This window comes from Podarcis vaucheri (genome assembly GCF_965113315.1).
Source record: "Podarcis vaucheri genome assembly, chromosome: Z".
Taxonomy (NCBI): Eukaryota; Metazoa; Chordata; class Lepidosauria; order Squamata; family Lacertidae; genus Podarcis; species Podarcis vaucheri.
The window spans coordinates 38921826-38947093 of NC_138758.1; the positions used below are offsets into that span (position 1 = coordinate 38921826).

Below are 25268 nucleotides of genomic sequence, written 5' to 3' on the forward strand. Positions count from 1 at the left end.
ACTTATTTGGGGGTAGACTCCACTGAATTCAACTGAACTTCCCCATGAATGTACATAGGGTTGATTTGCATACAAATGCCTGTTGCCTGTGCTGTGGTGAAATATTTTCCCATTTCCTGATTCTAGCTTTCTGTTTCCACTTCTTCTGTGCTGATGTTACACTGAGAGAGAGTCACAAAGTGAGCTTCATCTCCAAGTGGGGGGTCTGCACCCTGATCTCCCAGGTCACAAGTTGGCATTCTAACTCCTGCCCTAAAGTGGGTGCCAGTAACAGGACTGAATGGAGGTGTTTTGTGGTCTTAGATTCCTTCTACAAAAGGAACCCTAAGAAAGATTTCTAGTGCCCTTTACACTGTGACATTTTAGGTGTTCAAAATAAGGGCACTGCACTGTTGTTTTTGGCAACGCTGGCAGTGAGCAAAGGTCAGAGTGACATATAGCCACCTGAATAAAGTGACCACTGAACCCTAACTGCCCCATGAGAGGACGGCTTATCTGGAGGGTAACGTAGGTCTGCAGCTTGGTCAGCTAGAATTCACTCTTCCTAACACTTGTAGCTGATTAATTTGCTTCAGGAACTGGTGTGATAATTAGTAAGCAAGAGAAAAAGGCATCACTTGGAAAGTCCCCAATTCAGTACGTACATTATTTAAGTGAATCTGCTATCTTTCAGGCTTTGGTCACTTCTTCCTATAGGATTGGGAATACTATTCTTGGCCTTAACATACTACCATTCCCAGGATTCTTTGTAGGAGAAGCCATGAGGGCATAAAAAGGTATAATAGTGCTTCCAATGTGTAGTGCAGATGAGGCCCTGTCTGGGACTCTGGAGAGCTGTTGCTATAGGTGAAATTGAACTAGATGGAACAAGGACGTGACTCAATGTAAGGCCACTTCTTATGTTCCTAGGAAGAAGACATCCAACCACACACACACAGGAATGGCCTTCAAGCTGGGCTGGGGTGCTTGGGCAAGTTGAGGAGGTTTTAAAAAAAATCTTCCCCCCCCTCAAATTATTATGGAACCACAGAGACAAGTAAACTAACAAAAATTCAATGCTTTATACAACTAAAGGCAGGGTATACAAAACCTAAACATACTAAATTGTCTTCCACCTCACATTTCTCTGCCAAAGCAATGAGAATCCTCTGCAAGGGCATCAGCTTGACTTGAGGGATGTCTGTCAGTCTCCTTGGGAAACTAAATCAGGGCAGCGCCTCTTGCAGCTCAACTTAGCTTGTTTTTCCTACTGCAAAAGACATTTCCCCAAGCTGCAGCTTCCCCCCGCCCCAAGGCTGAAGGTAAAGTCCTTTGATTAGCTGAGTTGATTCTTTTGGAATGCTTTGGGAACAAAATGAAGTGTCTGCTTTGCATGCAGAAGGTCCTAAGTTCAATCCCTGGTATCTCCAAGTAGGGCTGGAAATGCCCCCTGTTTGAAACCCAGGAAAGCCACAGCCAGTCAGTAGACAGTACTGAGCTAGATAGACAAAGGGTCTCGTTTGATAGAAGACAGCTTCTTACATTCCTGATCTTTTTCCTTTCAGGCATGACATTTTCCTTGGGTGTTCACCTCTCATGTTTTATGATGGTTGGTGGGGAGAAGGCTCTGCCTTGTTTCCATAACTACCTCCTCCTAAATCTGTCCCTCCAAAGGAGAGATTGCCCCACAGTAGAACATTCTTCCAGAGCAAGGGGGCTAGAGCTCTTATCTAGGAATTATTATGGGCATTGCCATGTCAGAGGGCCACAAGGAGGGCATAAGGCAGAGATGAGGAACCTATGGCTGGACTCCAGCTTCTGTCAGTTCTTGCCAGCATGGCTGAAGGCCAGGGACAGTGGGAGTTGTAGTCCAGTAATTTCTGGAGAACTGCTGATGCCCCCCCAATATCGTGAGCTGACATGATGGTGTTGGATGGCCGTTGCCTTGGAACTCTTAAGGGTGGCAATGGGGGAGGTTAACTGTCTGGACCCCGAGTGAATGTTGCAAGAATTTAGTGAGATAAGCAAGCTGTGAATACTGATTGCACAAAAGGAACAAGTGCAGTTGGGTTTAGGTTGGGGTGCCATTCATTGACTTGTTGGCTGTACCTGTGGTAGTGGATTCCTGGATGAGGAGGCATGTAAAAATGAACCCTGATCCAGCAAGGAACATTGCATCATCATCACTGGCAATACATTGAGGAATAAGAAAGATCTTTGGTGTTAGTTTCCAGTTTAGGAAGGATTTTCAGAAAAAACAGGAATCTAAAAGAATTCAGAAGGGCAAACACTGAGGAAATGCTGGTGTAGGAGCTTGGTGAATTCCTCAATTGTACCACTACTGCGCTCAGAGCCTAGTTCTTGGCATAGAACTGAGAAATACTGTACTGGGAATAGATTCAGGTAGGTAGCCGTGTTGGTCTGACGCAGTCGAAATATATATTAAAAAAAAATTTAAAATGTCCAGTAGCACCTTAGAGAACAACTAGGTGTGTATCTGAAGAAGTGTGCATGCACATGAAAGCTTATACCAAGAACAAACTTAGTTGGTCTCTAAGATGCTACTGGACTTTTTTTTATTAATATATTTGTATTGGGAATCTTGGCTTTCACTTATGAGACTTTTCACCTAAGGTTGTGCCTTTACAAAATCATCATCATCATCATCATCAAACTGTATAGCCTTGAAGGATATGAAAAGAAGCTTGAAAATGTGATTAATGCCTGGTTGAATATTGATGCTAATTTTTAAGGGGGAAAGAACTGCTCTTTTAAGTGCTTTCGGTGCGCAAGTAGGGAAAATGTCATGATTCTGAGTAACAGTGTCAAACTTTTAAGCTCTTGGGAAGCCATCAGAGGCTGCTGTTTTAGGGAATATGGGACACTGCCCCATCAACTTCAGTCTTCCCTTAGCCAGCTCCCACCTGCGTCCCTTCTTGTCTATGCCCACCAGTCCAAGGGGTGGCCCTAGTTTTCCCATTGTAGAATTCAGCAGGAAGGAAGAGGATGGGGACAACACCACCAGACTTTCCTGGCTCTGCCTCCTCCTACTGTTGGGCTCCCAGCCTTCCACCCCACCAGTCCCAATGGAAACCAGTCATCACCAGTTCAGTTAATGTACAAATGTGGTAGCAGAGAGATCCTTTGGAATTCAGTTCTTCAGGCCTTTACCAAGGTGATGCCCACTCCCTGGTTTACTCTTCTGACTGGTCCTGCCCTGCGCACACCTCAGGTGCTTTTGCTTGTGTGGAATGTTTTCTTGAACTGTGATGGTGCCTCTTGCTTCCCTAGATGGAGAAAATAGAGAGAGGGGTGTGTGGAAACCTCTGACTTTTGCATGGATGGGATATAGCCTCATGTGCAGAGTCAAATTTCAGATGTATTAATAAGGCAACCAAATATAGGTTGCAGCATAAATTATGCATAAAGATTGAACATAAAAATAAAAAGTTGACCAGTGCAGTAAGGTAAGAGTCACACTTTGGCCCCTGATCCCACCCACAACTAGTATGTGGCCCCTGAAAGGTTGCCCACAGGGGAATGAGGTCCTTTGTCTGAAAAAAGTTTCTCATCCCCTACTTTAGTTTAGAGAGGCCATGGGAAAGAGAGCCTGTGAGATACAGGAAAATCCTATCTTGGCACTGCTGAAGTCCCAGATTACTTAAGGCATTTCTGTACTCCATGCAGTACTTGTCAGTTTAATCCCTTTCGACCTGTGGAACTTGCACTTCGGCAAGGGCCATGCGTGTACCATCTGTCACTAGGGAGTCATTTCTTTTAATGTGGCAGCACCCAAACTTTGGAACTCCCTGCCTGTTGACATTAGGCAGGCACTATCACTGCTCTTCTAGATGCCTGCTGAAAACTCTTCTGTTTTAACAAGCCTCTCCAGGCACATGATTGGATTCCTGTTCTTAAATTGGTTTTAGATGCTTTGTTATGCTTTTAGATGTTTTTAACAGTTTCTCTATTTTTATTTAAGTTTTAATTGTATTTTGTATATATATCACACACTTGTTTGCTGCTATGGCAAGGGGGTGTGGTGTATAAAGAAAGAAATGCTTTGAGGGTCCTGCCAACTCCAATTCCTGTTTTACTTCCTCTTCTTTAGTTTGCTCTCCCTGCCTCCAAGTGGAACTGAGTAGGCACGTGAGTGGGGTGAGCTGGATCTACTATGTCATCACAGAATGTCACTCTCCCCAGAAGGAGAAGCCAAGCTCACAATCTCTGTTCCGCTCGCTTCTTTTGGGAGCCCCTCAAACATGCATGTTGCCACTTGTGGTTTTTCTCTAGCTGGAATCCTATAAGTACTGCTTAGGGCTGATACGGGATAGATTTTCATATCTCTCACAAGGTCATGCAGCTATTCCAGAGGTTTGCTGTTGTGCAAACGCAGAATTGCCTTTGGAAACCTTAGCTGTTTAATTCACCCCCCACTGCCCACGCCTTACTTGGCTGATGCTTCAGGATGGAAAAGAGAGGGGAGGGGTAATGACACAAGAAAACAGCAGCCAACATTGAATGGGTGGGAGTTGGAGAACCGACTGGGGCACTTGAACCCACGGCAAACAGAGTACCTTTGGCAGACAGCCACGGGTTTGTTTCATCGGGACCATCTGTTTGGGGTGCTGTCAGGCATTTAAAATGGGCACTTCACCCCTTGGTATAGCATGAAGTTTGGGGCTAAGTCTAGAAATTTAATGTTTGAAGATACTTGGTCTTAGTGTTTGTTCGTTTGTTTTAATCTGCAAGTTTCTAGCTCTCAGGAGTGCAGGGAAGTGGGCTAGGATGTGGGGTAACTGGTATGTTTCTACTCCTAGAACAACCCTGAGATGAGATACTTCTGAATGTCTGTAGGGAAAACTACTTCTGTTCAGCCAGGTTTATTCCCTCTCCCCACATTCCTGGCTATGAAACTACCTGTGTGGGGTAAGGGTAAACTGCAAGGGCAGGGCTTGTATCTTTGCAATAATGGATACCTTTAAATTTTTGTTTTGTTTACTAGGTTCTATAAAAGCCTGGGTGCACTAATTTGGCAGCAGTCTTTTCAGTTTTAGGGACTTTGTAGTTTAGACAAAAAGCAAGTAAGAGGTAATATGATAGAAGTTTATCAAATTAGGCATGGCATGGAGAAAGTGGATAGGGAACAGTTTCTCTCCCTCTTGTGAACATCCGATGAAGCTGAATATTGGAAGACCTTCAGGAAAGGCAAAAGAAAGTACTTTCTCACACCATGCACAGTTAAACTACAGAACTCTCGCGCAGGAGGCAGGAATGGCCACCAACTTGGGTGACTTTAAAAGAGGATTAGAAAAATTCAAGGAGGAGAAATCTAGCGATGGTGGCTGTGCTCACCATGTTGGCGGCAGCAGAGCTTCTGAACAACTGTTGCTGGAGACCACAGGAGGGGAGAGGCCTCTTGTGCTTGGGTTCTGTTGACTACTGTAAGAAGAGAATGCTGGACTCGCTGGGCCTTTGGCCAGACCCTGCAGGCTTTTCTTTTGTTCTGAAGAGAGGTTACAGAAACTTGATAGGAAAAGGAAGGGGGTATCTCCAACTAAGTTCTGCTTAGAGAAGACCCACAATGCGTCTACTCCTTTAGTTGTGTGCATTAATTTCTTACAACAGCTCTTCCAGGCTGGTTACCCCAAGAGAGACTGGGCAAAGCTCCCCTCGGCAAGCATTATGACCTAGTGGGGTGGCCAACATCCTAATCCCTGACTGGATTCTAGTTTTTGAATCCATTACCCTCTGGTCTTTGGGGAAGGCTGCAACAAAATCGCCAACCTGCAGTGAAACATGAGCATCTGTGAATGAAGTGAATGGTTACTTTTCTCTCTGCCCAGGACCAGGCTGGCCTCTCTCTTTGGACAGGATCAGACAGCTACAGAATCTGGAAATGTGCTGTTCCAATACATGCCACCCAAGCAGCCTAAAAAAGGTCAACCAGCTACCGGTAAGTAAACTGTTCACAATGCCTAGGAACATAAGACGAGCCCTTGTGGACCATCTAGTCCAACCTTTGGTTCTGAAGCCCCACAGAATCAACTGGGTTGGTCAACTCCCGAGTAGCGCTGGGGAGAGACCCCTGACCTGGGGCCCCAGAAAGGTGCTGGTGGTCTGTATTCACCACACTGAGGTAGATGGACCCAGTGGTTTGACGCCATACAAGGCAACTTCCTGTTTTTCATTAATCTGAGCAACTGGCTTGGTCCCAAGACAAGGGAGCTAAGTTGGCCTGATGTTTGCAAGCAATGCTCTGTTTGTAACAGAGCACTTACCCTTCTCATGTGCTGCTCCAGCTGCAGGTCTGCCCACCCAGAAGCATCCTCCTGCAGCTGCTGCTGCTGCACCCACTGCTGCGCCCACTGCTGCTGCTCCTGCACCCACTGCAGCAGTGCATTCAGTCTTCTTTGCTACAGCTGTTCATGCATATCTGTTGTGAGTACTAAAGTAGAGGGGATGAGCTGCAGTGTGTTCTTGCTACCCAAGTCCTGTGCTCACATCTTTTGCAATCATCTCTCCATCTTGCCTGGCTTGTTCGGAAAGAGGTGGAACTGAACAACCGTGGGGGGGTGGTCAACTGGGGCAAATGGGGCACTGCCTCCCCAACCTCAGCCTGCCCCCACCCACCTGGTTGTTGTTTTTTACAACGAATCAGGCTGTGGATATCATTGACTCTGGCTCTATGTGCTGTTGATTTCCTTGCCTTATGCCACACCAGTGAAAGCAGGTCCAGTAGGAAGGCGCCCCCTCATTCTGCCCCCAGCTGGCTCCCACCTGCCTGCCTTCTTACGTCCAACCGATCCAGAGGGCAGGACTTCCTGTCAGCTTCCTCTTCCCCCTCAGTCTCCATGCTGCCATGGTAGAACACAGCAGGGAGGAGGATGGGGACAGCCCTAGACGTAGCTGGCCCTTCTTGTCGTTGGCTCTGGTGCCACCTATAGTTGGGCTCCCTGCATTCACCCCATTGAGGCACCAGCCAACACTGAACTGAAATGAGGATAGAGACCTCCTGGGATGGGGAGCTTGTGGGCTGATAAAATGTTGCTGGACTGCTACCACCCATCCCCCACATCGCCCCTCACCGTTGGCCAGATGGCCTGGGCTGATGGGAGTCACACAACCCCTGGGAAGTCTCTGTAAAAAGCTGCTTAATATAACCCATGGGGTTGGCATGGTGGCAACAATTGTGGGAAGCTAAGAGGTGTTCTCTTCTCATTCCAGTACCAATGGGAAATATGTGAAACATGGCAAGTATGGAGCAGCTGTAGTGGGCAGCAATGCAACCAAGGAGGTAAGAGGAGGAGGTGTGGCTAGAGGGAGGTGAGACGGTAACTTTGTCATGGCTTGAAAAATCAATAAACGTTCCCCACCACACTCAAAAAAGGAAGCGGGTTTCAGCAGCTTATGTTGCAAAAGGGATTCAGTTTTTCCAGCCTCTGTCCATTCAGCTCAGTTAGTAGCTCTTCAGTGGTTTGTTCTGCCCCACTTTGCTATGAAAGGATTCCCAGGTGTTTTACAAGCAACGGATAAAATATGTCAGGAAATATATGCATTTATTCCAGGAAGACTCTGGTATGATTGCCTTGTCCCACTCCCCTGTTGCAGGTGAGGGTGGAGGGGACAGGATAAAACACTGGGCTGTCATTCCCGTTTAGCTGATTGGGCGGAAAAGGACAGATCTCACCCCTTGGTTTCTCCAGGTGTAGGGAGCCTTTGGTCCTCCAGATGTCGCTGAACGACAGCTCCCATCATCCCTCTCCACTGGGCATGCTGGCAAGAGCCAATGGGTGTTGCAGCTCAGCACCAAAGGCTCCCCACGCCTGCTCCATTGTAACGAAGTCACTCCACATGTAACTAAGCCAGGCACCTGCAGCCAAAGCAATTCCTACAATGAACACCTCTGATGTATTTGTATGTTAATATGTCATTTGGCTGTTGGGGTGCTGTGGAAATGCTACCTGGTATAAGAGCAGCTCCAGGTGCTTTTGAAAAGAGCCAACCCCGTAGTTTTTGATTCCTCACTTTTGCTCCTGTTTTCTTCTATCTCTTTTGGAATCCAGTACAGAGTGCTTCTTTACATCAGCAAGCAGCAGCAGATTGCAACCGCCAGGATTGATGCCTGGTTTGTATTCACGGTAAGCTTTCGTGTTAAGACCTGCAAGGACCATGGCATAGGCATCTTGCTGAAGCTAAGGAGGTGTGGAGCTGGTTGGCTCCTGGACAGCAGACCTTCTAGGAACCCTGTGGGGCTGCCTTGAGATCTCTCATGTAGTAATAGAAATCACTCGGCATAAGCCAGGTATTGTGCATCCAGAAGGTCAGCAAAAATAATTGATGCAAAAAAATCCTGGAAACCTAATGGTCTGCCTTTTTGCTTATTTTTTTGCATTTCTATGCCTCCTTTTTCTCAAGGTGGTATGTGTGGTTCTCTTTTTGCCTCATTTAATCCCCACAAACACCCTGTAGGGGGAGGTGAGGCTGAGAAGCAGTGATTGGCCCAAGGTCACACTCAGCGATCTTCCTGTTTCAACGGTCTGTCCCTCTTAGTACAGAACTGGGGGGGATTGTAACCCTGTGGTGAGGGGAGTAGGGGCGTCTCCCAATAACATTTCAGCACTCTTTGCAAACTGCAATTCTCAGGATTCTTTGGTGGTATGATATTGTTTGAAAAGCACATTGCATATGAGGTCTCAACTGTGGTCAATTAATTTCAGTGGGTCTGCTTTGAGTAGGGCTAATGCTTGTTGCAACCCATTAGATTCGAGTAGTGTTAGATCCAAGGGGCCCCTCTATGGTTAAAACGCTTACCTAGAGGTAACAAAGTAAAGTAGATGACATTCTGCCCTCTGTCCTACTGTAGCTAACATCCCTTGGGGTAGCCCTCCACCCCGAAGTCCTATAGCATTTTTCCATTTCTAAACATGACACACTACAGACGTTGGTGTGTGTGTGTGTGTACTTAGAGTAGACTCACTGAAATTAATGCACCAAAGTTCATCATGTCCATCAATTTTCATGGGTCTGCTCTGAGTAGGGCTAACACTGGGACACAACCCAAAGACTTTAGCAAGACCCATCAGGAAGAAAGTTGTTTTGAGCAGAGGCTGTCTTCTGCTCAGAATTCCACTTTCTCCTTTCTCTTTCCGCAGGTGCAGCCCAACAACTACTGCACATTTTATGATGATCAGAGGCAGAATTGGTCCATCATGTTTGAATCAGAAATGGCGGCTGTGGACTTCAGCAAACAGGTGCCAGAGGCGTGCATTGCATTTTGGGGTGGGGGGGTTGCTGACCTGCAGACACTGAACTAGTGTTCGTGGGAGGTCAGCTCTCTTGCATCAGTCGCCAGATGCTTTCTCTGCCAACTACTAAGAAGTATCCAGGGAGGGCAAGGAATGGTGGTGTAGCCAGTTGGGGCTATTTCAGGCCCCTGGGGTTTTCAGCCAGTGCTGCGCTGGGTCAGATTGCATAGGTGCAGATGACAATGCAGGCTAATGACACAAAGGGCCTTGGTTCTTCCTCCTTGCAGCTGTGCATTGCCAAGTATAACAGCAGCCGTTCTCCAGACTCAGTGGTGTGCCAGGATCTTGTTCTCGGAGACGGCCAAGGTGTGGAGACTGGAGATGCCCTGGAGATCACTTTTACAGGCTGGCTGTTCCAGAACGGTAGTCTTGGGCAGGTGAGACCTGGCAGAGGGGGTGGCTGATACTGTTTTTATACTGCATATAGGGCACTACTGTGGCATCCTCCAGGTGCTGGGGATGATGGGAGTTGAAGTCTCTAGCAGCACTTCATGGCCACAGCTTTCCCACTCCTGGTTTATAGTTTGCATACAGCCCTTTTCTCCCACAACCCCGTCTTTTTGCCTTTCAATAACATTGCAAGGAAATTCCTCCTGAAACAGGAGAGGGACTTGGTGAGGTTCACCCAGCTTGCTTCACAGCTCAATGTGCATTTGACCCCAACCCCAATGGGCTCTAGCCAGTGCTTTTCCATGGGGGTTGCATTGCTTGCTCTCCAGAGGTGAGGCCTTGCCCAGCCTTGCCTCCCTTTCTCAACTGGAGATGCCAGGGAGGGAACCCAGGACCTTCTTCCTGGGAAGCACATGCTGTTAGGCCCTAAGCTACACCTGTCTCCAAGGACTAGATCCTATTTCTCAACCTCATTTTACCCAATCTGCAACATGGGAGGCACCGCTAGGTAGGGAATTCAATATAGAAAGCTGCGTTGCACTGCATCAGGCCACCTGGTCTAGGTTGGCATCGCCCAAATTGACTGGCAGTAGCTCTCCAGGCTTCCAAGCAAAAGCCTTTCCCTGACCTTACTTGGAGATGCCAGGGATGAACCTGGAACCTTCTGCCTGCAAAACAGGTGCTGTGTCCCTGAGCTGTGCCCCGTCCTTCGGTACTCATTGCTGTTGGCTCAGCAACTAGAGTAGCGGAACGTGAACCTATTACCTTCTGCATTAAAAGTAATTTCACCCCATTGACCTTCCACTTTTGGAACAGGTTTTTGACTCGAATGTAAATAAAGAGAAGCTGCTCCGTCTGAAGCTAGGCTCTGGCAAGGTCATCAAGGTAAGATGGCGCTATCTTCCCACCACAGTGCAAGGATTCTTTCTTCCACTTCCACATCTAAGCAGAGTTCAGCAGCCCGGGCTGTGTGGAAGGCTGAATAGCAGTGATGTTTATTGAGCTCAAACCCTGATCAAATGGCTTCCTCAAGAACAGCAGGCAGGTAGCTGTCCCAGCTTGTCTACGCCTGCCAGGATCTGCTGGAGTGGGAGGCCCAAACAGGGTTCCTCGATCCCTGCAAAATTCCTGATCCTGCCCTACTGGTCAGTCAGGCTTGGCCTTTCTTTGCAGGAGGGGTGGGGGAACCTCAGGCCCAGCAGGGACTGAAACTGGCCCTCAGGATTCACCCCAGGCCATGCCCCTCGCCAAGCCTCCTCTGTGGCCTGGACCAAAACAGTCCTGGACCTCCAGTGTTGCCTCTTGCTGTCCTGGATGAGAGACAGGGGGGAGTGTGAGTGGGTGTCTAAAGTAGCCTATTGTACAAAGGGAAAAATTACATTCGTTGCCCCTCCCACTTTCCCCTCTTGCCTCACCCACTCCTGGCATGCGCCTCCCCACCAAGAAGGTTTCCGCGGAGGGAATGTTTTTCATCCCTGCTTTAAACTACAGTGCTGTCCTCAAGAGTGCAAGAGAACTGTCAGTATTCCTGTGCCCTGCTCTCGACCAGCCTTTACCAACCTGACAAACGCACACACAGATCCTGTGGACACCCAACTCCCATCATCCCCAGCCAGCGCCTGCTGATTGGAGTCGGAGTCCAAGGTATCTGGATGACGTCAGGTTGGCGAAGGCTGTGTGGTTCTGGCATTTAGCTAAGGCAGTCACCCAAACTTGTTTTCTGATTGGTTCTCCATTTCTGGAACTTGAAGGGCTGGGAAGATGGGATGATTGGCATGAAGAGAGGAGGCAGGCGGTTCCTTCTCATCCCGCCAGCATTGGCTTACGGGTCTTCGGGAGAAGCTGAACGCATTCCTCCGGACTCAACTCTGGCCTTTGAGGTGGAAGTCAAACGGGTGAGTGTGTCTTCCTCCCAACGTGTTAGCAACCAAGAGAACCTCAGAAGGTTGTTGGGTGGTTGGTCTACTGCCTGGATAAAGTTCTACAAATGGAGGCAGTGGTTGCCTTGACCAGACTCCGTGATGCCTCTTTTTTGCTCCCTTAGGTGAGGTTTGCAAAGGGTGCTGACTCCGCTGGACAGAGCCTGGGCCCCAGGGACTCCCTCACACCTTCACCAGCACCGCAATCAGAAAGCCCTGCTACAGACCCAGCATGGCTGACTCCTCCTACACCTGCTCCAAAGCCAGGGTGAGAAATAAATTGAGGGTGCTCTTAGCTTTTAAGCCTTCCATTCTCCCAGTTGTGCCATCCTAACTCTGCAGTAAACAGGTTGCCACCTCTGTCTTTGAGGCTTTCAGCCTTCACCTCAGCTGCACAACTCAGGCCCCATCTGCACTGTACCACCTTGGGATCTACGGATGAAGTCTGGTATACAAATTCAACAAATCATACGTTCCAAATAGCGCCATGCCAATTTCAACAGCTGTGGCTTCCTCCAAAGAATCCTGAAGGCCACCTTGTCTCATAGACAACCTGGCAGGGGCCACATTCCAGGGCTGGGCTGGGGCTCCTGTGGACAGAGCAATAGATACTGCTCCTGCCTTCTGTGCAGCCAGAAAATACACCATGTGGGGCTTCTTTCTGCACACACCTCTCCCTGTCCAGGGAAGCAAGGTGCACTGTCACAGTTCAAGGACACATTCCAGCCAGGCTCAAGCTCCCTTGGGGAGGTAATGAGGTGGGGTTGTTGGGGGTTTGGCCGAGGCAGAGTCCTAAAGGCCAGTTTGTGTATCCTACCCCTTAACAGACTCTTCCTACTATGCTCAGGTCTGTTAACTCCCTTCCTTCCATACTGCAGGGAGCCAGCTGTGCGTGCCAAATCAAGCTCTATTAGCGAACAACTAGCGGTAAGTCCCCATTGGAGCCAAATCTGCCTATTGATTGTATAGTTCCTGTTGAATGTGACCAAAGCAATGAGAAGTAACTTGGTCCTCTCACAGAGAGAGGGATCCTTATTGGTGGGCATTTTTTGAGAAACTCAGGTTACATTTCCCTGTTGATCCTGTGATATATATTTTTAAATAAAAGCTCCCACGTAATAAAGATATAGTATTTTTCCGTCTATAAGATGCTCCCATGTTTTAAGAAAATGGGGGTAGATGTATCCGTGTATAAGATCCCCCCTAATTTTTGACAATATTTTTAAGAGAAAAAACCTAGTCTTATACATGGAAAAATACGGTGTGTCACAGGAAAAGCATATCATCAGTGACTACGAGTAATTAACATTTGATATTGTGCTTGCATAGACTTCTGAGATGGGTTTCTAAGCGGGTTTTTAAAAATAATAATAATAATAATAATAATAATAATAATCAGTTTTAAGGTTCTTTCATTAATAGTTTTAGAGTGAAAAGGTAGCAAGGAAATGGTGTGTTCATGAGGAAAAAACCCCCCGCATTGGAAGGTTCTATAAATGTAATCCCCCCCCCCAATGGGTGTGCATGTTTACAACATCTTAGTTGATTATCTGTGTATTTCATTCCCATTTCCTATCAGAGGGCATGCTGGCTGGGGGTTGATGGGAGTTGTAGTCCGTTACACCTATAGGGCCCCAGGTTGGTGAAGGTTGCTGTGCCCTTTTCTATAATAATTTTTATAAAGTTTTCTATTTTACATTTCAAAATAAACATTTTACAAACTGTAAAATATCCAGTCATTTCCCTTCTTTTCCTTCCATGGTTCATTTTATATATTATACATTCTGGCATATTTTAGTATACCATTCAAATCAGTTTTCCACTTTTACACCCATCAAAAATTATTTACTCTGTTGAATTTATCTCAGTTCTGCCGTCATTTTCAGCTGGTTGATATGCCCTTAACTAAGGCCTAAGTACTGAGCATCTGACATGCATTGTCAGGCACACAAAGGAAGCCACAGGGCGAGGGGGTGGGAGGACAAACCACTGCTTTCTCTTAGGGCAGTGTTTCCCAACCGGTGTTCCGCGGCACACTTCTGTGCTGTGAGACATTGGCTGGTGTGCCGTGGGAGGGAGGCGGGCGAGTCGGGCGGTGAGAGGCGGCGGCGGCGAGGATCCGCGTCGAGCCGGGGGCGGCTCCGCGGTGGTGGTGCCGAGCGGCGGGGCAGCGCGTGCAAAAGGGAGGAGCGCGAGACAGCGGAGAAGGAGGAGGCCGGCATGTCCGGGCAGCAGCAGCAACAACAGCAGCAGCAACTCCCGGCGACGGCTCCTCAAGCCCCGCCGCCGCCGCCTCCTCCGCCCGCTATCGCCGCCACCACCACCACAACAGCCGCCGCCGCCTCAGTTGCCGCCGTCCCTCAGTCCCTCGCTCTGCTGCCTCCTCCCACCCCCAAAGCTTGGAGGTTCCCCGGCAAGGGGGAGGGAAAAAACTTTCACTTTCGTGCGTCCCTCCCGGCGTGACGCTGCGCGCTGACGTCACGGGGCTGTGCCGCGGTGGTGTGCCGCGAGATTTTTTTCCTTAAACAGGTGTGCCGTTGCCCAAAAAAGTTTGGGAAACACTGTCTTAGGGGATCTTGCTTGGGCTCTGGTCCCCTTGTCTTAATCCTGCCCAGGGGATGTGACAGTCCTCACCACCATTTTGAAATCCCACTGTTAGGCTTTGAAAGGGTATGAGAGGTTGTTTTACTGGATGCATCCCATGATATGGGAAGAGGAATCTCTCTCTTTTTTTAAGAAACCATGAAGATATCTAATGCAGGAAGATTGGAAATCTAAATGCAATTTAAGCTGTTGTATGAGCTTGTAAACCACTTTTATTTTCCTTAGCTGGGCAATGAAGTCACTTTGGCTTGGGGAGTTGTAGCCGACAACATGTAGATGGAAGGTTCTCTCAATCACCCTCCCTGTTTTATAGCCTGATGTCATATTCTGACAAACAATAACTTTGTTTCTGAAAAGCCTGGATGGCCAATTATATAATTTCTCATCTTCTCTTCTCGCCCCCCTTTCTCTTTCCCTGGACAGAATCCTGATGTAACAAAAGTGAAACTGATTTCCCGTATGGCGAAGATGGGTCAGCCTATGCTACCTGTCCCCTCCAGCACATTTGCACCCCAGCAAGACTCAGCTGACAAGGAGGTAGAGGTGTGTTAGCTTCAATTCCCAGGTTCTTTTCAGTGGGGGTTGTGTGTGTGTTGGCTGTTGCTGAAATTCAGGTAGGTTGGCAGGATGATGGTTGACAAACATAGCAAGCTGCCTTATGCCAAGTGAGACTGCTCATCCACCTAGCTCCCTACTGTCTACACTGACTGGAAGTGAAGGAGGGGAGGGCCCTTTTTCTAGTTAATTACAAAGCTACGTGGTTCTCCAGGGTTTCAGAGAGGGGGCATTCCCTGCCTACCGGGTATCAAACCTGGGGCCTTTTGCATGAAACTGAGGGTCTTGCCCTCCCTAGATCCAGTAGTCACCCCAAACATTTTTTGGGTCTGAATCTTAATTTGAGGGAAAGCCTTGTAAGGATCATCAATCATTTTGTTTGTATGTCGCCTTTCCCAAGTTAAAACAATGCTCAAAGCGGCTTACAACGTATTAAAAAACCCCATAGCTACAAATGTTCTGGCATGCCTCTCTCTCGTTAATGTGGGATTTGAAGCCTCCAGGGTCCCTTTCCACTTCCCAGGAGGGTTAATTGTGCACTTTCTTCTTCAGGAGCCGCATGTCATTCAAGAATTTTCAACCCTCTGTCCGAACGACTACCGTCCAATGGCCCCTCCTCAGTGGGCAATGCAAGGTAAAAAGTGTGTTCCCTTGTTGTGCCTTGGTGATGGTCACCAACTTGGGTGGCTTCAAAAGAGGGTTAGGCAAGTTCATGGAGGAGAGGGCTGTCAGTGGCTGGAAACCGCAGGAGGGGAGAGGGCTCTTGCGCTCAGGTGCTGTTTGCAGGCTTCCCATGGGGGCACCTGGTTGGCCACTGTGAGAAGAGGGTGCCGGACTAGATGGGCCACTGGCCTGATCTGGCAGGGTTCTTCTTGAGTGCAGTGGCTCTACTCAGTAGAATTTAGTTGGACACAACCCAGAAGCCAGCATGATGATTGTGCATGGAAAGCGGAGGAAATCTGGATGTGTGGGGATGGGGGGAGCAGTGTCCTTCATTTGCTGTAGATCAGCTTGAGCAGAGTCTGCATCGGTCACTGGCATTGTGCTTAGATGCTTGAATTGATCTGTTTGTGTGCTGACTCCTCTGGGCTCCTTTGGGTGGAAATAGAGACAAACATTTTGATGTTGATGATGATGATGATGATGGACTGCTTGTATTGAGATGGGCAACGCTGATGCCTCTGCTTTCTTCCTAGCTCCTCATCCAGCTGTGTTGGGGCTCCAGGCGCCTGCTGCCCCCCAGCCACACCCACCTCTTCCAAGAACCCCTCAAAACTGTCAGGTAAGGAGTCTTTTGTAGGCAAGGAAAGGTTCTTTCATAGGTTGCCAGGTGAGCCACAACATCATGCTCTGTTCCCTGGTTTGCTCAAGACAGGGGCATGCGACTAGCAGGCTTGACTAAGTTTCCTCATCCTTTTCTGTCAGTGTCAGGTCTTCATTTGCAAAATAGGGAGGGGGCAGCATAACCATGAAGGTAATAGCCCTTCGGTGCAAATCCCAAAAGCGCTAGATTAAGAACTGGCAGCATCCATTGCCTTGGGTTGGAGGGAAGCAGTTTGTTACCTCGGCAGTGCTGAGGTAGTTTCCACCAAATCCAACGGGGATCTTCTATATATTGGATGATCTTTAGAAGAATGTAAGAAGAACCTCTGCTGGATCAGGCCAATGGCCTATCTTGCCCAGCATCCTGTTCAGATGGGGGCACCAGTTCTATCTGGATGCCCCAGTGCAAAGTGCACAAACAGTGCCTGCATGCAAGAGCTCTTTCCCCTCCTCCAGTTTCCAGCAACGGGCATTCAGAAGCATTCCTTCTTCCAGCCATTAGCTGTCGAGGCCAGTAGCCATCAATAGGCGCCTACCCATGGATTTGCCCAATCCTCTTTTAAAGCTGCCCAAATGGTTGTCCATCATTGCCTTTTGCAGGAGAGGATCCCTTGCAGTCCTTGGCCTTTGGGTCTTCTAGCCCTTGAGAGCAGGCTTAAGCAATCCCGCTGTTTTAATGGGGGACCTTGTTGCCGTCTGTTTGGTCAGTGTGACAAGTCACCTGACTCTCCTTTCCCTCCCCCACCTGTGTTCTCAGCCTTATGCAGGGATGCCATATGCTTACCCCCAAGTGAGTGCCGCAGTTTCCCAGCTCCAGCCTGTTGGGTTGTGCCCAGCTCCTTTCCAAGGTATGTTCAAACTGTGCACTATGTAGCTTTGGGAACTGCTTCCAAACATTAACTTTTTTAAAAAAGCAAACCCCTTTATAAACATTGTTGACAACCCAAAAGTCTGGTAGCAGGCTTGCCATATATGAAGAAAGCAAACAATAAATAATAAGAGAAAGAAATGGTGACTCACCAGTATTAATTAAGACACCCATATTTCCCAGACTGGTACGGATAGGGAATGTTGAGCATCTGCCTCTGTAGCCCAGGAAATGAAATCCTACCTGTTGAGCATTGACTCGGTGAAAGTTAGAAATCCCCCCGTTCAGAGCATCACAGCCTACTGGATCAGGCCAGTGACCCATGTAGTCCAGCATTTTCTTCTTACAGTGGCCAACCAGATGCCTGTGGGAAAGCCACAAGCAGGATCTGAGCACCTTTCCCTTCCTGTGCTTTTCAGCAGCTGGTATTCAGAAGCATTTATTGCCCCCAATTGTGAAGTCGGAACATGGACTCATGGCCTAGTTGCCATCAATAGCCTTCTCCTCCTCCGTGAATTTGTCCAATCCTCTTTTAAAGCCATCCAAGTTGGTGGCCATCACTGCCTCCAGCAGAAGAGAGTTGCTCGGTTTAAATCTGCACTGTGTGAAGAAGCATTTCCTTTTGCCTTATTCCAGCCGTTTAAAAGCTGGGAAGAGGCAGCTAAGTTGCCTTAAAGTCCCCCACCCAGAAGATTCAGGGCTGCTTGTTAAGATGCTCAAGGACAACTGTGTTCTTTTCTCCCTGCCCTTTCTTATTGGTGTGACCCCTCTCTTCCCGCCCTGTCCACTTCTACAGTGGTACCTCGGGTTAAGTACTTAATTCGTTCCGGAGGTCCGTTCTTAACCTGAAACTGTTCTTAACCTGAAGCACCACTTTACCTAATGGGGCCTCCCGCTGCTGCTGCGCGGTTTCACTTCTCATCCTGAAGCAAAGTTCTTAACCCGAGGTAATATTTCTGGGTTAGCGGAATCTGTAACCTGAACCCAAGGTACCACTGTGTTTGCTTCTGCTGGCAGTCTCATTTTGAAACAACAGTAACAAACACAACCTTGCAAAGTTTTCTTTCCTGTCACAGCAGCTGGAGACCTTGGTTCATTCCTGCTGACAGAGACCCGGCAGCAGAACACAGAGATCCGCCTGGCCGTTGGGAAGGTGGCTGACAAGATGGACCAGCTGTCAGTCAAGGTAATACAGAACTTTCAGGATAGGAAGCTGCTTAAGAACTGCCTTGCTAGCACTTTCCAGAAACAATAGGAAGGTGTTTTTCTTGCAACAGGCTTTTCCAGTGGGCTGAAAAGCTCCCTCCCCTGAGGTGTTGGTTTTGTATTGTTGATTATTTTATTTCATAAAAAAACTCAAAGCACTTTACAAAAAGAATAAAACAATAGAATTATTAGTAAAAACGATTTAAATATTCAAAAAATTAAAACCAGCGATAAACTAGAAACCTATCAGCATTCTAGAGATCTAAAGAAGCATGTGCCGAAAAGGGTACAGGCAGTTCCCCATTTACACGGGGTTTGCGTTCTGAGGCACTGTGCATGTCAGCCTGACCCGCACCCCTGCAGGGCCAAAACTGGTGCGCCCACAGATGGGGAGTTGCCTGTAGAGTGAAGGTGCCTGCCTGGTATTGATTGTTGTTGTTCAAATGTTTTAAGGCTTTTAAACAACTGTGGCGTTTTATGTTCATTAAAAAATACATATATCAGGCAGTTTATACATTTTCTGAAATAATAAATCAGTCTATCTTCAGGTTTTGCTTCTGTTTCATACTGTTTGGAGAACTGTATCTAGCTGTTTTTATAGTAGGCTTGTGAATTGTCTTTTTAATCTCTGATGGGGGGGGAGGTTTGGGACGAGGGAAGTTGCTTCAGCTAGGTGGTGGAGCACCTTTTTGCATGCAGAAGGTTCCATGTTAGCTCCCTGACGTCTCCAGGAAGGACTGGGTGACACCCCAGTCTGCAAACCCAGGGAGATGCTGCCCGCCAGTGTTGATAGCACTGAGCTAGATGGACCCAGTGGTCTGATACTGAGCCAGGTTCCTGTGCTCCCGTCAGTTTCTCTCCTTGGCAAACAAGTGAGCAGCTCAAAGGGCCCAGGCCTGATCTGGCTTCTTCTCTCCCGTGTGCTGATGCTTCAAGCTGCATCTCCTTTTTGTTTTTCCTTTCTCTCCCCACATCCCTTGCAGCTGGAGGAACTACGGAAGCAAAACTCTGGCCCCGGTTTGCTGCCAGGCGTCTCTTCTGTTACCATGGAAACCTCTATGATCATGAGTAACATCCAGCGTATCCTGCAGGTAAAGAGCCTGTCTACTTGAGAGCATGAAGACTAGAACCTTGCTTTTACCTTCAGGTGAAGGGTCACAGCTAAGCGGCAGAGCATGTGATTCGCAGGCAACAGGTCCTGGGTACAGTCCCCAGTGGTGTCTCCTGGCAGGGCTGAGAGAGACCCTGTGCCTGAAACCCTGGAGGAGACGCTGCCAGTCAGTGGGGAGCCTTGGGCACAGATGCTGCCCTGTCCTTCCCTGTTCCTGCTCTGCACCTTCCTTGAGTTCTTTTGGCCAGCTGGAAGTGTCTAGCCTGGATGTGGAGCAATCGGTGTAGAGACTTCTAGTCTCCTGTATTATAGCCACATCTGTTGCTCCACCCACTTTTGTCCCTAGTCCCGCCCACACCTGGACAGTTGATCCAGAGGCAAGGCAGCCTTTGGACTGGCAGAGGTTCTTTGCCCCTGTTGGAGGCTGCACTGAGCTGGATACACGCAACTATCTGGCTTGAGCTAAGGGAGCTTCCTCTGTTCCAGTTCCTCTAAGGCTCCACTAGCAATTGGGCTTTTAGTATTGCAGCTCCAGACAGTTTCCAGCCCAAATCAGACCAGGGCCTAGTGTGACGCTGTTCACATGCCTCTTGAAAGCATGCTTGCTTTGGAGGGCTTCCATCCTGAGATGTCAGTTGTGCAGATCAAGTTTTATACCTGCTGAAATGGTGTTGTTTTTTAAAGTTGAGTAGAATAGATGGGCTTATTGTATCAGAGTTTGTGAAACTGATTTTATTCATTCTCAGAGCTTGGATTTCTGTGTTGTATTTTGCTTCTACCATGTATCTTGCTTCCATGGCTTCATGCAGTACAGCTGTCTCGCAATTTGCTTACTAAATAAAGTTTACCTAAGAGGCTTGCTAAAGGGGAGCAGCTCCAAACTGCCCATGTTCTGTCCATGACCATGGCGGAAGACCACAATGATTTCTCTCCTCAAATCTGGGTCCCCGAGAGAGGTTGGGGAAGAGATTGTGGCTGGAGATTGTGAGAGTTGTAGAGGCCAGGACTGCCTCTGACACATTCCGTTTTGCTCTTTGTGCCACAGGAAAATGAGAGGTTGAAGCAGGAAATCGTTGAGAAGAGCAGCCGCATTGAGGAGCAGAACAAGAAGATTGGTGAACTGATTGACCGCAACCAACGGTGAGGGAGACTCTTGCTCACTTTTGATGCTCTATGAGAAACAGCTGGTATTTGTGGCTGAAGCCTAAAGCTCAGGTGGCCTGGCTCAATCCCCAGGCACCCCAAGGCTTCTGCCAGTCAGAGTGGACAGTACTGGGCTGGATGGACAAATAGAGGAATACAGGAATATAGCCAGTGTGGGGTAGCAGTTAAGAGGGTCTGTCAGAGTAAGACCTGGGAGACCAGGGTTCCAATCCCCACTCTGCCTTGAAGGTGACCTTGGGCCAGTCACACACTCTCAGCCTAAGCTTACCTCACAGGCTTGTGAAGATAAAAAAGGGAGGAAAACTATATACCAGTATTTGAGCTCCTTGAGGAAAGATGGAACATAAAATAAGAACTATTATGATTCTGATATAAAGGATAGAAGCTCTCCTAGGGTGGCTTTTCAAAAGTGAGATCTACATATGATGCTGCCTTGATTTATGTTTTTTTTACATGAGAGGATGGAAAGTATCAAATCATGCAAACATTCACGTGTGTAAAAAACAATTCTTCCCCCAGCTATGTGGAGCAGAGCAACCTGTTATCTGAGCAGAGCAACAGCTCACTGCAGAGGACCATGGAGCACACCCAGGCAAGGGTCCTACATGCTGAACAGGAGAAGGTAAGCCCTGGCAGTGTGACAGCCACAACAGGAGGGCCAAGTGACTGAGGCTGTGGGGAGGGCAAGTGCTATCCCAGGATCCCGTCCTTGAGTTCAGAATTGCTAGTGCAGGTCACAATCCCCCTTTGCCTGCAGGCCAGAAAGAAGTTACATTTCTGAGCAGCAGCAACAACAAAATACAGTGGTACCTCGGGTTACATACACTTCAAGTTACACGCGCTTCAGGTTACAGACTTTGCTAACCCAGAAATAGTACCTCGGGTTAAGAACTTTGCTTCAGGATGAGAACACAAATTGTGCAGCGGCGGCAGCAGGAGGCCCTTTTAGCTAAAGTGGTGCTTCAGGTTAAGAACAGTTTCAGGTTAAGTCCTTAACCCGAGGTACCACTGTAGAAGAAATGACAGTCTAGGTATACATGCACATACAGGTAAAAGATTCATAAGCTTCAGGTAATCCTTTGCAAAGCACCTCAGGTTGAATTTGAGAGGACAGAATGTCCCTTTAAAATTTAACACTGTGACTAAAAAAAATGCACCACATTGGTCCACAGTAAGATTTCATTGGCTGCATTCACATGCCATGCTAAACTGTGGATTGGCATGATGTGAGCAAGGACAGTGAATGTCCCCCTCACTTCCTCCTATGCAGCCAAGAAGAAGGGTGTGAGAGTTTCCACTTCTAGGTAACTGCTGCTTCCTCTGTTGTCTGGACTGAGAACAGCCATTAATGTTAAGTAGAATTAGTTTCTGAAGTTAGCTTATAGAAGCAAACATTTGAAGTTGGTGTGTTTGATATTACCCATAGTTGATGTTAGCTGCAGCTCGTTGTCCCAGGCAACACAGCAAACCTTGGCTGGGCATAAGTGTCAGGGTTTCTGGCCGCATGAGAGGAGGAGATGTAAGGGGAGAGCATGCAAGTCCAGGTTTGCTGTGGCCTGTTCTTGCTTGGACATCAGCGTGCAAACCCTGCCATTAAGGGATCTTCCATGCATCTTACCCTGAGGCCGCTGGGATTTTCAGTGATATAATCAGCCCTTGGACCACAGAATAAGCAGAGTGCTCTTAACCCAGAATGCCATTGCCTCTTTTGATAAAACTTTCTCCCCTCTTGCTGTTCTTGCTTCTGGTGGTGTTAACTCTCCTCTCCTTGTCGCCGCTTTTCTCTCTAGCACATGCCGCCACTGGATCAGGGGTGGGACCAGGTGAGGCATTGCCCTTGGGTGTCCTGATTACCTGAGCACTTCCTTACTCCCTTCATACTTTCCAGGTCAACCATTTCATACTTTTTGCAGGGGAAAACCCTACGCCTTCTGCAGGTGTCTCTCGTTGCGAAGCCTCTCTGTGCTTTGGCATCCCAGCTTCAATGACAATGGGTTTTCCTAAATAAGGGGGGGGGGACTCCAGGCCCCTGGACTAAAGGCCACCTTCGAAGCCTATGTGCCTGGCCCTCAAAACTCCTTCCAAGCCACGCACCCTCACCAGTCCTACATTGCACCCTCCTTGAGTGCTTTTGCCTGGCTGGATCAGGCCCAAAGCCTGTCTTATTCTCACAACCAGATGTGAATCCTACAAGCAGGATCTGCGCTCACCCCACTTGCAATTCCCAGGAACAGCATGCTGCCTCCAACAGTGGAGGGAGACCCTAGCCCTTGTGGCTGCTGGCTGTGGATAGCTTTTCCTGCCCCATTTTTTTGTCTAATCTGCTGCTAAAGCCATCCACCTTTTTGGCCTTCATTCCATCTTGTGGGAGAGAGCTCCTGTGTGAAGATGTCCTTTCTTATGTCTGTCTTGAATTTTCTGAGAAAATTCTGCTCTCCATTTTATGCACCTTTGTCGTGCATGCTTTTTCCTGAACTAACTAAAAAGCCCAAGGCTTCTGCCTCCCCCTGCTCCTCATAGCCTTGCCAGTAGACCAGTTCTGCAGGGTGTTTCCTGAGAGACTCATTCTTAGCATTTGGGAGCCTCCAAAAGCACACCTCTTGCATCCTCCCAGGAAAGGTCTTGTGAGCTCTCCTTCCCCATATGTTCTCCTGTCTCTTTTGCGTTGCAGGTCAGAATCAGCAAGGAGCTAGCGGAAGCCACGGCGCAGATCACCCAGCTCCAGCTGGAGCTGACCCGTCATCAGAAGCAGGAGACAGATCTCCACTCCCAACTGAATGAAGCCCTGACAGAGTCGGAGAGGCAGAAAGCCCAGGTCAGCCGACTCCGTGTACAGCTGGCAGGTAAGGGAAGCTGAGAGGAGGCGCTGAAATGGCAGAAGAGCACTATCCAAGCACATGCAGAGTAGTTTTATCATCCTAGGAAATTCTTTAGCTTGCGGGTAGGGAGCCTGTGGCCCTCCAAGTATTACTGGCCTTCACCTCTTATGAAGCCCCAGCAAGCGTAGCCAGGGATGATGGGGTTGGAGTCCAGCAATCTCTGGAGGTCCTGCTCCTTAGGGCCTCCTGCAGTGTAGCTGTTAAAAACTCAGACACACAATCTCCAAAAAGACTCTTGACTTTAATTCCATCTGTTTAAAAAAGGCAAGCTTCTGATCTCTACAAACTTGATTGATTGTATTTCTATGCTGCTTTTTGTTGAAATGAATCTCCAGCTTACAAACAATAACATAATGTAACATAATAGAAAATGGGTTTGTGCAGATTCTGCACCTTCCTTGCCCTGCATGCAAGAGCAGAGCAGTGTAAGAGTGAGATATGTCTATAAACGCCATGATCATGACAATTATAACAAATAAAGGCTTGACATATCTCACTTTGCATGTCATGAGTTATCTCATATATTAGTTTCACCTTTTAAGTTGAAGTACTGAAATAAATGAACTTTTCCATGATATTCTAATTTTTCAAGTTTCACCTGTATGTCTTTAAAGTTACACGGAGGCCCCATCCACACTATACAGCGTTATCATGCCACTGCAGTCAGTCATGGCTTTCTCCCAAGGAATCCTGGGAAGTGTGGTTCATTCCAGCTGCCAATAGTTGTGTTGAAGTTGAGAGCCCTGCTTAAGCGGCAATTTCCAGCATAGTTTAACAGTCTGGGAATTGTAGCTGTCTCCGGTCTCCCACCACCCCTCAGCACCCTTAAGAGAATGTTCCCATTTCCCAGAATGTTATCTGGGAAGCTGTGAGTGTTTGACGCATATAGTGCAGATGGCGCTGTACTTAGGCTTAGCTACAGCAGTGGATGGAAACAAGGACATGCACTTAACCGGCTCTCTGCCCCACCTCCACAGAACTTCAGAAATCGTCTGACGTCATGAAAAGCAGATACCAGGAGGAGAAGCTGAGTGGGAAGAAGTTGGATGAGAAGGTGGCAGCCCTGGAAGAGGAGCTGGCTGATATCCGCATTAAGAAGGAGAATCTGGAGAAGGTAGTGCCCAGGGGTGGCAAAAGTCATCACCCGAGGCCAAAAGTGGCTCCCTGGAAAACTCTCTCTGACCCTTAGGATTATCCCAGTGCCACACCCCTCCCCTTCCCCCACAGCTTTGCACCCTTGACTGTTCTTTGCCTCCCTGGAAGATCTAATAATAATGATTATGATGATTATGATGAAAGAATCTATACCCCGCCCATCTGGCTGGGCTTCTTCTTTCATTCTTAAAGGGAGGATTGAAAGGGACAAGTGGGGAAATTAACGTGTGTTGCTCCACCTACTTTGACTCCTGGCAGGTGGCCCCCAAGAAGTGATAGTCAGTGGAGTCTAGTCTATTAGGCAAACAGGGCACTGCCCTCACCCAGCCACCACTGGCTTGCCTTCTTCCTTACAGCCAATCAGGATGTGGCTATGCCTGTCATTGGACTCCTTGCCTTCTGCCCCACCCACCTCAATGGGCAGGAGCCACCTGTCCTTGGAACTCCTCTGCTCACTCTGCTGGGTTCTCATGTCTGCCGTAGGTCTCTCTGCTTACTGTTTATTACAAGGGCTCCTGAACTGTGGTCTGCAGACCACCACTTAGTTAATGCTGGTTTCCTTCTAGCTTTCCCTGCTTAAAACCACAAGAAGCTCAGGGAACGAGAAGCTGTCACCACAGCAGGAACAGCCAGAGCCTGTGAAAGGCAAGGTCAGTGGGGCTCTCTTAAAACGTCTTGATGGAGGGTCTGCGGTTATAATGTGTCCCACAAGCTTGTTACACATCTGTGCTGTAAACCAGTGTGATGCTGTGTAGTAATGCAGAGACTGAACTGCATTACTGTATATAGAGCTTAGCGTTAGCTGAA

At 48.1% G+C, this 25268-nt stretch overlaps 1 protein-coding gene across 6 annotated transcripts in view; it reads left to right on the forward strand.

Annotated features, from left to right (window-relative positions):
• LOC309523882 (FK506-binding protein 15-like) overlaps positions 1-25268 on the forward strand; it is a 30701-nt gene that overhangs the window by 1128 nt on the left and 4305 nt on the right. For 2 of the 6 annotated variants that reach the window (XM_082208096.1, XM_082208094.1), the window contains exons 2-23: positions 5826-5935; positions 6282-6420; positions 7207-7276; positions 8046-8120; positions 9135-9233; positions 9515-9664; positions 10494-10562; positions 11429-11572; positions 11722-11864; positions 12475-12523; positions 14624-14743; positions 15308-15389; positions 15952-16037; positions 16836-16926; positions 18023-18132; positions 19136-19243; positions 20309-20403; positions 20947-21049; positions 22218-22250; positions 23099-23270; positions 24284-24420; positions 25028-25111. In XM_082208096.1, the coding sequence (XP_082064222.1) occupies positions 5826-5935; positions 6282-6420; positions 7207-7276; positions 8046-8120; positions 9135-9233; positions 9515-9664; positions 10494-10562; positions 11429-11572; positions 11722-11864; positions 12475-12523; positions 14624-14743; positions 15308-15389; positions 15952-16037; positions 16836-16926; positions 18023-18132; positions 19136-19243; positions 20309-20403; positions 20947-21049; positions 22218-22250; positions 23099-23270; positions 24284-24420; positions 25028-25111 (2269 nt within the window). The remainder of the gene's footprint in view (positions 1-5825; positions 5936-6281; positions 6421-7206; positions 7277-8045; positions 8121-9134; positions 9234-9514; positions 9665-10493; positions 10563-11428; positions 11573-11721; positions 11865-12474; positions 12524-14623; positions 14744-15307; positions 15390-15951; positions 16038-16835; positions 16927-18022; positions 18133-19135; positions 19244-20308; positions 20404-20946; positions 21050-22217; positions 22251-23098; positions 23271-24283; positions 24421-25027; positions 25112-25268) is intronic. The other 4 variants (XM_082208095.1, XM_082208099.1, XM_082208097.1 and 1 more) reach the window with 4 other exon arrangements.